General features: G+C 35.8%; 2 protein-coding genes across 2 annotated transcripts; both read left to right on the top strand.

The window, feature by feature from the left end:
- On the top strand, window positions 1-5,732 carry LOC132271670 (RNA polymerase sigma factor sigE, chloroplastic/mitochondrial-like). The gene is made up of 6 exons (XM_059773111.1): window positions 1-184; window positions 1,089-1,847; window positions 1,999-2,145; window positions 2,942-3,175; window positions 3,403-3,666; window positions 5,266-5,732. The coding sequence occupies exons 2-6, from the start codon at window positions 1,149-1,151 to the stop codon at window positions 5,461-5,463; spliced, it is 1,542 nt and encodes a 513-aa protein (XP_059629094.1). The 5' UTR covers window positions 1-184; window positions 1,089-1,148; the 3' UTR covers window positions 5,464-5,732.
- A 997-nt stretch (window positions 5,733-6,729) lies between these two features.
- On the top strand, window positions 6,730-11,105 carry LOC132271669 (uncharacterized). The gene is made up of 3 exons (XM_059773110.1): window positions 6,730-7,190; window positions 9,941-10,192; window positions 10,485-11,105. The coding sequence occupies exons 1-3, from the start codon at window positions 6,834-6,836 to the stop codon at window positions 10,848-10,850; spliced, it is 975 nt and encodes a 324-aa protein (XP_059629093.1). The 5' UTR covers window positions 6,730-6,833; the 3' UTR covers window positions 10,851-11,105.
- The last annotated feature ends 669 nt before the right edge of the window (window positions 11,106-11,774 follow it).

The following is an 11,774-nucleotide window of genomic DNA, read 5'->3' as shown; positions in this document are numbered from 1 at the left end:
GAAAAAGAAAAGAAAATTTTGTGGATACCGTAATTCGCGGTATTTGTAGACTTTCTACTTTAAACATCATGACTATCACTCTCTTTCGTTGAGATTCACAAGAACCACCGGAATCGCGAGTACTTCACCGGAAAACCCGCCGTCAACCAGCAACGGTCGCCGGAATTTGTGCCATCTATTAGAGGTACGGTTCTCTGCATTGTTATTTTGTTTAATTTTTGGAATTTTAGTGTTATTTGTTTGGTTTTATAGCAATTCTGAACCAACCTAGCAAAATTTTCTTCAATATTTCCCCCAAATATAGAAAATCAAGCATGCACACCATATATATATATATATATATATATATATATATACACAGAGAGAGAGAGAGTTGCTATCTTTCACTTTGCACAGAGTCGCCCTTTGGCATTCTTAATTTTCTATTGCAATTGTAACCAATTTAAATACCAAAAATTTTGGCCCTTGGTGAGTGGACTGTGTTTGATCATGAAACTAGATAATTAAACATGTTAACCATTTGATAATGAAACTAGATAATTAAACTGTGCTTGCTTTTCTGCCATTTTTTTCAAAATCAGCACTAATTTAGTGATGTGTGCTTGAGTTTGCAATGATTAGATTGTGGCCTTGCTGTTTTTTAGAGGGTATCACACGGAACTAAAACCCAATTGATTGTCTAACTAAGTTGTAGAAGATTTTAAATTGTTTAGCTTGACTATTGATGATTAATTTTAGGGGTTAGAGGTCAGTTGACGAATTTAAATTTATATCATGTTAAGCTTAGCTATACAATTAGGCATTATCGAATGCCAAAAGGGGAAGAGCGGAAACAAATGCTACATTTGGCATTATTTTGCATAAAGTGGTTGCTCTCGGCAGAAACCCGCACCCTCGTACTTGTCAATTGCAGCTTTTAGCATTGCACTAAGCGATATTGTGAAATATTTACCATTGCCATATTTTTGAAAGACTTCAAATAATTCAGGCTATGGGAGTTATATTTTTCCAAGACTGTCTCATTATTTCAAACAAGTGAAACTTGAAATTGTATGAGTCATAATAAGAGCTGTATGTATCTTCTGCAGTCTCCTAGACCTGTGTGGCAGAAAACTCTTATTCATAGCATAACTTCCTGACAACTGAGCATGGGAGTTGTGACCGTTCCTAGTTCCGCTTCTCGGGCTCTGTTGGGATTGAAAGCAAGATTCTTGTCTTATCAAGCTCCATTGACAAGACAATTAATTTCAGCATTCAAGCAAGATAAACCAAAGAACAAAGCTTTAGTCAAATCCCATGATTCGATCGTTTTACCGATTGAGAGACCTAAAGAGAACCCGAAGAGACGAAGAAGAGTTGCAAAGCCTCTAGAAAGAGTAAAAGCTTTCTCCAGAGATGAAGCCATTCCATCAACTTTGGAATTGGATTACAATGAAGCCGCTGCCAAACTTGAAAATATATACAAGCTTAGTCCCACAGGTTATGTTTCTGATGAAGAATATATAGATAGTGTGGTGAAAAGACGGCAGCAACGGCGGAAGAAGATTGGGACAGATGATGAGAAAGCAGTGAAGAAAAATAACGAAGTGGGGAATAGAAGGAAGAGAGCAAGAAGATTGACTCTTGATACGAGGATTGCATTAAGAAAGAATGAGAAAAATGAAGTGGTTCCTTCAATCCGTAAGAAAGAACATGCTGAGGATGAAGATGAAAAAATTAATAGGCTTGTTAGGGAGTATTCAGTTTCAGCCGACTTGATTAGCTTCGACTGGAAGAAGATGAAAATACCACCAGTTCTCCCATCTTCTGAACACACATGGCTTTTCAAGTTGATGCAGCCTATGAAGGTAATCCTTTTTTTCAACTAAACAACAAGAATAAGAAGAGGAAGACGCTCTTTCTTGGTTATAGATCTTTGTTATTTGGGATTTGGTTGTTTACTTTGCCTTATTAAACTTCGTAGTTTTCTGCTGCTAACTCATGTAAGGTCGAAATCAGGCACTCAGTCAAGTCAAGGATAACTTGCAACATGATTTAGGGCGTGAACTGACAGATGTTGAATTAGCCAAGGCAACAAATATGACTGCAGTTCAAGTAAGAAAGAATATGGAGGTTGGTCGAACTGCCAGAAACAAGCTGATTAAGGTAACTACTATTATTTACCATACCTAGTTGATGTTACTGCTAAAGGTTGTTCTTAACACTAAGTGATTACTTAACTAAAGGAGGAAAGAAGGAAAAATGAAAGCGTTCAGAGGGCTCGTTTAAATGTTTTTTGAACATGTCCCCAGTCAAATGAAAATGGTCTATTTATGCTACTTAATTTTTAGCTTAAATTAACCTGTAGCAATTAATTACTTATTGAGTTGAAACCTGAAATCTTTAGCTACATTGATTTCTTTCTCTTTTATGTTTTAGTAACGAGCTTATTTTCTCATCTTTGATCAAACAGCATTTACATTAAATCACTTAATATGAACACGTTCCTTTTTGAGTAGTATATAATTTGCATATCCCAAAAGGTGCTAATGGCTATTGAAGTAGTAAACTGCGATTTGCTAGCTTAAAGACCAAGGATTAATTATCCTTCAAGTCATAGCTAAGCTCTAGATTGCAATTGTGATGTTTGAATCTCATATTTAAAGAACTAATGTTAAATAGAAAGATAGGGTTATTTTTCCAATGTAATTCACAAAGATTTTCCATGTGGTGACAAACTATGTTAGAATTTGTCCGCGTGTGCATGCATGCCTATTTGTGTGCATGTGGGAAGTGGCATTTCTTAATCATCAGCTCCATAACCAGGTCCCATAACAAGTGTTCAGTTTCAGCTTTTGAACCCGAAAGTTGGATCATAAAATTGCACATGGTTTTCATCAAAGTTTTGTGGCATAAACCATATGCAAAACTCTTAATTAGTCATTTTAAAATTTTGTTGCAGCACAATCTCCGGCTTGTTTTGTTTGTGATCAACAAATATTTTCAAGAGTTTGCAAATGGTGCATTCCAAGACCTCTGTCAAGCAGGAGTGAAAGGTCTTATCATTGCAATTGACCGTTTTGAACCAAGAAAGAGATTCAGGCTCTCGACTTATGGTCTATTTTGGATCAGGCATGCCATAATACGATCCATGACTATCTCAAATTTTACACGTGTTCCATTTGGCCTTGAGTCGGTATGCTTACTCTTTCACTAACCTTTTTTTCTCCTTTATAGTTGTTTTACAGTTACATAATGATGAATATACATAATTTATTCTTCTGAAGAGGAGAAAATTTGCTGCCTTTCTTTTAGTACTCCTATTAGACTATTATTCTTTGGGGAGGAGTGGAGGGGAGGGGAGGGGATGAAGTTGATGGTTGCCTTAGTTAACAGAGACATCTCAAAGCTTTGATTTTCCAGGTCCGAGTAGAAATCCAACGAGCAAAGCTAGAGTTGCTGTTTGAGCTTCAAAGATTGCCAACAGTGGAAGAGATAATAGAGAAAGTCGGAATCTCTCCAGAGAGGTACCATAATGTGATGAGGGCCTCAAAAGCTGTCGTCTCTCTCCATGCTAGACATGCAACAACACAAGAAGAGTTCATCAATGGAATTACTGATGTTGATGGTGTTGGAGGTGATAATTGGAAGCAACCTGCTCTTCTCAGGATTGCTCTTGATGATGTGGTAATCACTTATTGCCTTAATCAACCTTGCATTCCTTATCGCTATAAGTATTGTTGTGTGTATCTTATATTGTTGGTTGTTACTTGAATTTGTTAATTTATTCTCAATTTCATCTATAATTACAGTAAAATGAGTGGTGTTTCAACTCTAAGAAAGAATTGTTCAAGTCTCTGTAACTGCATATTGAAATAGACTATAAGACCTAGGGCTAGTACTGATCTTTGTCACCTCTTTCTTAGTAAAGCTGGAAGTTAAAATGGAGTCCTATTTGACATTGAGAATACTTATCAGACAGAAGCCATAAGCTCTTATTAGAGTTCTAGACCTAGAGAAGGGGGTGAATAGGTCTTAAACTGTTAACAAATTAACCTTAACGATTTTTTGAATTATAACTAAATAAATAGAAAATTTAAAAGCCAACTAATTTAACAAGTGAATAGCTTAACCAATCATTGTGATAATCATGCATGTCATAACAATAAAACTCTAAAGTAAATCAATCACAAAGAATATCAAATTTTACGTGGAAAATCCAGATGGAAAAATCCACAGGACCCTACCGAGCAGATAAAAGTTCACAATTTAGAAAGAGGTTACTGTCTAAGTTACCAGACTCTACTACCAAGAATCCATTAATCTCTCCAGACCCATACTTATGTAAGACCAATCCCAAATCCTTCAGCTTCTGATGAGTCAGACTCATACTTATGTAAGCCCTATAGCTTGTATTAGTCTCTTGCTAGTTTATAGATATATACATAAAAATAGGATTTTACAGTAGCTTAATTCGAGAAGTAAAGTCAGAACCGAGCTGCTTTATCGATCAAATGATTGACACAAGGCCAGTAGGATTTAATATATTCTTCGGTCCAGGCACGGATCTGTGAAGGGCTCAGTGGGGGCATCTGTCCCTACTGAAATTTTTTTTTATTGCATTTTATACATCTAAATTTATATTTTTTTGTATTTATACCCATAAAATTTTGAAATTGTACCACTGAAATTATAAAAAAAAATAAATAATAAAAAAAAAAACCCTTTATATAAATTCCCCCCCCCTATGAATTCCTAGATCCGTCCCTGCTTCGGTCAATCGAAGACTCCTGTCTTGATTTGACTTGGATTCTTGTTTTAATTTTGTTTCTAAATTCACTTTTAATGCATACTGGAAAAGGATTCTGAAAATTAAATATGCAAGTCATGCAATTCTAATTACCATATGCAAAGTCCTAATTGGTGAGTGTCTGAAATCAAGTTATGAATTACCTTTTCAGCTTTCTACGTGTGAAATTCCTGTTCTGCCCTTGGACAAAGTACCACAACTAACTTGATTACCTAGACACTAGAATAATATGAAACATAGACTCCAAGTTTTGGTCACAAAATTATCCAACGTAAATCCTATATCCTAACAGACAAGTCAGTACTGCAATTGCAATAGAATTGGTGTACACTTATCAATAGAAGCCACAAAATGCTCCCCAATTGACAGTAGTTTGTAAAACCTTTTTCTAATAATTCTTATTAATTTTCTCCATAAAATGCAGTTTTTATTGATAAAATAGGACTTCTGATCTGCCATCACATGTCCTTTCCCAGCTTGATTCTCTGAAGCCTAAGGAGAGCTTGGTTATCAGACAAAGATATGGGCTTGATGGTAAAGGCGATAGAACACTGGGAGAGATTGCAGGGAACTTGAATATCTCAAGAGAAATGGTTCGGAAGCATGAAGTGAAGGCCCTCATGAAGCTCAAGCATCCAGCTCGAGTGGATCACCTTCGTGAATATATTTATTAGAGAAATCGACCTCATTTGTTTTAATCATTGATACGTACTCTCGTCCTTCCTCTTGATTTGAGTCTCTCCACTAGGTGTTGTATACTAATTACTTATGTCATATACAGTTTCTTAATAAAACATAGAAGCCACATACCACATTTGTTCTTTATTTTTGAGCACTCAAGGATGCTAATGCCCAAGTACATAATAATTGTAATAATTTTTTTTTCCTTATAAGAGGAAGATGTTTTTACACAGTTTATAGTATATACGAAGCCTTCAGAACATTATTTGTATGGTTGATGACATTGCACTTCTTGCACATATTCCATGTTTATGGTGCACTTTCTACACTTGTACATTCAAAGTTGCATAAATTGCAGTGCGAATAGATTCTACTTGATGTCTCGAGATTGAGGGTTCAAGTCTTGGTAGAGACAATTTAGTAAGTGCCTATGCGTTTTCTTGCTTGAGCTTTCGAGAAAAAAACCCTTAGGGCAATTTAACTACAACCTAGATCCTTATCTACCTCCCCTCACCCTATAGCATATGTGATGGCTATAACAAGGTAAGTAAATAATAAATATTACCTTTGATTCCAAATTGAACTCCTTTTCAGCCACTCTTTCACAAATGTCAATGTTCATGTTAAGCACTTCGAATATGACTAATAATCATTGAATTACATGTCAGATGGTTGCTTTAATTTCCCTGTTGTTTCTTCTTAAAGTTCCAAAACTTTACCAATCTCACTGTTCCCTAATTATGCCGAAATCAAAGTATAGCATTTGAGGATGATATTTTCTTCACAAATCATATTATAACATTTCAGGAGTTTTCTCAATTATCATTCCACCCTAAAATATTTATATAATATTAACAACAATGAATGAATGAATAAATCAAATCAGCTATTCAGCGTGTAGTGCATCACTACCCGGTATCAATGAAAAGTTGATTTTTTTTTAATTATTATTGTTATTATTATTATTATTATTTTATCATGAGAAACTAAGAAAAGAGCGAGCTCACCTGCTACGAAAGTGAAGGGATTTACCAATTAATTATTGAATAAATTCCTATTTATTTATTCACTCCAACAGAGCTGGGAAATCTGTGCCCCCATTTGGCATATTTTGAAATCATAAGAGAGTATCATTTTACTTCAGTAAATTGCAGTATAAAGCCTGTACAAAACTTGAAATTCAGGCTAGTCCGCCACGTGTGCAGTTGTCTGACAACTCAAAGCAGCTCTCTTCCAACACCATGCATGATGACACGTGCCCCTCCTCCTCAACCACCTCTCTCTGCAACTCTGCCTCCAATCTCTCTCACTTCTCTCACTCTCTCTCTCTCTACCTATACCATACCAATCTTGATTCATCAGAATGGTGAAGCTTGCATCGGCCAGAGAGAGCCGGATATACGGACCCCGGCTGGCTCGAAACCGGTCCGAGTACATGAACGCCGGCCTATACGTGTTCGCCACCATTGTTCTTCTCTGTGGCTTCGCGGCTCAGCTCTCCAGCGAGCCGAAATCGGGTTTGGTTCTTCTACTCATAGGCTTAGCTCTCATAATCTTTGTGAACGTTCACGATCTCCTTGCTCATCTCGCCGGCATCGATTACCGGTTGCCGTTGATGGAATTCGACGTCCAGCTCGGCCTCGTCGAGTTCGCCGTCCCCGTGGTTCAGATTACAGCTACACTTCTCTATTTCTTGGGGATTCTTTTTATTTTCATTCAGGTATGTTCTTGTTTGTTGTAATTGTGTCCAAAAATCTCTATCTTGGTGTTATGTTGATGATTATGTTCATTGGACATTTTGATTTAGACTTTTATATATATATATATATATTTCTAATTGTGGAAGAATTGATTGGAAGTTAGTTTTTGATGTGGTCTGATTACCACTGAACAATGCAAAATGATCAGTAGACAGATTAAACAATGCAAAACACTGTTGACTAATGGACAGTATTTTCATTTTATTTATTAATTTTTATTGTTATACCAATGTTATATCATCATTACCTATCAATGACTATGTTAAGTTTATACCAATATTAATTTTTTAGACTATTTCAATGGAGATGGTGGGCTAATGCATTCAATTGGAATAGTGCGCTTGAATAGCACTGTTCTTGTAAAAAACTATGCTTTACATTGGGACTAGGGCTACAGTAATCTGGTTGTTTGAACTTGGCTTGATCAATCAAATACTCAATTGAATTCGCACGCCGAGCCTAGATGCCAACGTTGGAGTGCTTATGGAACTTGAGCTCGGCTTGTTTAGCTAATTCCTAGCTCATACTTAAGCCCATTCTTATGCCCCTAGTTGAGCTTACTCAAACTTGTGGTCAAGATTGATAAGAAAAAGAAAAAAAATTTATTTCGAAACTCGAACAAATCCTATATGATGAACAGGTCTCATAAGCATTCATAAATTTGTTCACAGACACCTATATATATATAAACATGTCAAGCTAGTTTTGTTTACCTGACCGGCTCAAAAATGTTGTTAAAGAGTTTGGCTCATTTATTTAGCAAATAAACATGAATCGAGTTCTTATCAAGCAAGCCTGAGCTGTCATGAACAGTTCATTTGTAGCCCTTATCCAAACTCTTTCAGTACTTATTCATAGTGTTTTGGATAGAATGTAAATTATAGATTAGTTAAGGTGGAAAAGAAAGAAAGTAAAGGATGGTAGTGTACTCAAGACTAACGAGCCATAGGGGTCATTGCTGATGTAGTGGTAGAATACTGTATCGGTCTCTCAAGTGCATGAATGCGTGTTCGAATCCTGAGAGCAACCACTTGTATTGAGGATTCTGTGAGATGCAAGCTCTCTTTCTCCTTTCTATTTTGTTTTCGAAAGTTCATTATCCTTTCTATTTTTTCCTCAGTTTTTCGCCGAAACATAAGATAAGCTCTTTACAACCTCCTTTCTTTTTATCTCCTTCAGACTCCTCCATTCCAAATAGACTCTTATGCATGAGTGGTCATTATTCCAGAAGGGCTAAGGAAGGAGCTTCTGTTAGCATCCCTACTTTTGTCTCCTTCAGACTCCTTCAGTTAGAGGGCCCTGTCGAATCTTGTACTTCATAGGTATTAATGTATCAGAAAAAAATTCCAACCACTTCCCATATTCTTGAAGCCTTCAAAATTTTCGGAGGAAGTTCTATAAACTCTTCAAAAGGGCTTACCTTCTTTCAGAAAAAAATTCAATGCATATGCTAAGACTCATACAAACATACTAAAACACTGTTTCTTACAATTTGGTATAAATATCATTCATGCTTGTATTTGATCAATTGCCACTAGGTTTTTTTAGTATTCAGGTAGAAGTAATTGTTGTCTTATAAACATTTATAAATTATATATATGCTGCTTATTACTGCGATACACAAACATGAGTGGCACTAAGCTTGTGGAACCCAAGCACTCCCATTTTATTTGGTTTCATAATCAGCTAGGATGGCTCATAACTGTAACATGTATTGTATCTGAAAGGTGTTGTGATCTAATCCTACGAGTAACATTAACATTGTAGTACCTTCCGGAAAAAGAAAATATATATATATATATTAACGTTGTAGCTCTCAATTTTTTGGCTAGTATAATTCAATGCTCATTTCTTTTCTCTCTTTATTATTTTTATTTTCGGTAACCAAACTCCTCTTGCATTGTACTTAAAATGTCTTCATCGGTTAATGATCTGCAGAATGCAGGAAGAAAAAGGATATGGTTAATTTACGTTGGAGCAGCATGCTTTGAACATTCTTAATGGCCTGTATTTAGACTAACAAGCTACTCCCTCATTCTCTTTTCTTTTTCTTCCTCATTTTTAACACTAAACCAAACAGACTCTTATGATTAGTGACTATTCCTATTTTTCAATTACACATTTTTTGCACATCAGTTAGAGGGCCAAGTTGCATCTCGAACTTCATAGGAAATTTAAGCACTTCTCATTTCCTTGTATCCTTCAAAATATTTGTGGAGGTTCCATAACTGTTCAAAGGGCTTACCTTCTTTCAGAAAGATTTCAATGCATTTTGCTAAAGAATATTATGCAAACATACTAAAACATTGTCTCTTGAAATTTGGATAGATCACCTAAGATCATTCTGTGCTAGTACCAATGATCAATTCCGATTTCAGTAGAATCAATTGCCGTCTTCTAAAACGTATAGATAATTTGCAGCCTATTACTGCGATATACAAACATGAGTGGTAATGAACTGGAGGAACCCAAGCACTAAACTTCCGGAACTGTTTTATGTATTGCATCTGAAAACTGTTGTGATCAAATCCTACAAGTACCGCTGTAGCTCCCAATTTTTTGACAAGCATAATTCAGATGTGATCATTTCTTTATTACTCTTTTTTATATTTTTGGGTTGCTACTCTTGACTTTATCTATTAAAACTACAAAAACTCCTTTTGCCATGTACTTGCAATGTTTTCATCTGTTGATGATCTTCAAAATGCAGGAAGAAAAAGGATATGGTTATGATAAGTGGAAGCAGCACGCTTTGAACCTGCTTATCGCTGGTACTGTCTTGTGGCTGCTCGGATCAATCCACAATTCATGCCAGATCTACGAGAGAGCTGATGGGCATGTCCAAATTTTACAAGAGTGTGTTCTCATTCCATTCTTGATGGGGAGTTTGTTGTTCCTGGTGGGCTCAATTATCAACGTCCAAGAGCAGGCTAGTTCAGCCCATCATGGCATTGAGTTATTGGTAAGTCGCCTTGACCGATTTGGCATGTAGTTAGTGTTTTACAAGATACACATGATGTGAAAAGCAACTCTCGGTAAGGATGAGCTCTAATGATCTTAAAATAGTTGAAAATGGCTTAATTTTGAGTTGATCTAAATGGAGGTCCAGACAGTAGTTCACGGCATGTCTAGTGGTAGCCACTTGAAGGTGGTGTTTTTATAATTCCATGGATAGTTCAGTAGTATAATTGCTTACATTTCATGGTTAAGATATCATAAGCATCAACCATTTAGAGTTGATCTCTTTTGTGCAGGGAATGACTTGGGTCTGGTTGGGTATATTTGGGAGCATACTATTCTTTATTGGTGGAATAACTAATGTGGTAAAAGTGTTCAAGATGCAACAAATGAACGGATTGCGGCTAGAGAAGCTGCGAGGCGGGGCACAGGAGAGATTGATTCGAGTAAGGGAAGGGCAGGTTCGGATAATTACTCGAGAAAGAGAAGGCCAGGTTCCATTAATTCGAGAAAGGGAAGGCCAGGCTCCCTTGATTCTAGAAAGGGAAGGCCAGGTTCTGCCCATTCGAGACGAACAGAAGAGAAAAATGCAGGAGGAGGAAGGGAAATTGGTAGTAGGTCCTCCAACTCCTTACAAGGATGTGCTTGTTAGTGGGACTTGAGATATTGTCTGGTAATAGTTAGTCTCATGGTTCTAACATTATCTCTCTCTTATTTTTTGGTATTTTGTGTAGTCTCTTTTGATTTAGTTTTCTCCATGTTTACACTACTTATCAGAAGTTACATGGTCTGATTCAGTTTAAAAGAAGACATTACTTTTTCTCCTTTTAGTTCTGGAGCTAAAGCTTGATATATTTTACTTCATTTTTGTTAAGACCATTGATCGTTGTTTGCCTTGTGGATTAATTTTAGTTTTGGCTACCTAATCGCGAAGAGTTTGAGCCCCGCAGCGGGCAATTTGTGAAATGTGTGCGAGTACTTAACTAACCAAATATATATATAATGAAAGAATTTTAGTTTTGGCTTTGGTGTATCAAATATAAACTAGTCACCTTGTTTGGTTGGCTAATGTATTTTTTTCTCTTCCTGAACATGTCATGCAGTTTGGATTCTGTTCCATTAAAAATGCTTCATTGAATCTAAATTTCATTGGTTTTTTAACGGTTCATATCCAATTATAATATCAACAAAAACTGTGATAAATCATACTAGTTTAAATTAATGTGAAAAAAAATAAAAATAAAATAAAATAAAATAAAAATCACCTTGGTTTTTATCATATTTTTCAAGCCATTTAATATTTAATCGAAAAATTTACTATTCTAGTTTTATTTTAAATTTTATTGTGCTCGGTGGCATGCACAGAAGGAAGAAGATTAGGGGTTTCTTAACCATCATATTTTATAAACCCTTGTAGTAAGTAGGCCAGCAGTTGTGAAGAAGAAGAATTATTTGGGAAAATAACTAATTATTCCTACTTTTTTATTTTAACAAGTTCTAAATCTTTACCTTTCAAAAAAAAAATTAGTTCTAAAATCTTTCAACTTTCCGAAACTTTGCAACATCTAGTGGTACGAAAGTATGAT

This window comes from Cornus florida, unplaced genomic scaffold (genome assembly GCF_030987335.1).
Source record: "Cornus florida cultivar Cherokee Brave unplaced genomic scaffold, ASM3098733v1 CherokeeBrave_3.0.0_Hap2_Chr08, whole genome shotgun sequence".
In the NCBI taxonomy this organism is placed as follows: Eukaryota; Viridiplantae; Streptophyta; class Magnoliopsida; order Cornales; family Cornaceae; genus Cornus; species Cornus florida.
Note: the sequence above shows the minus strand (reverse complement) of the source record. Positions and strands in the feature narration are given on the sequence as shown.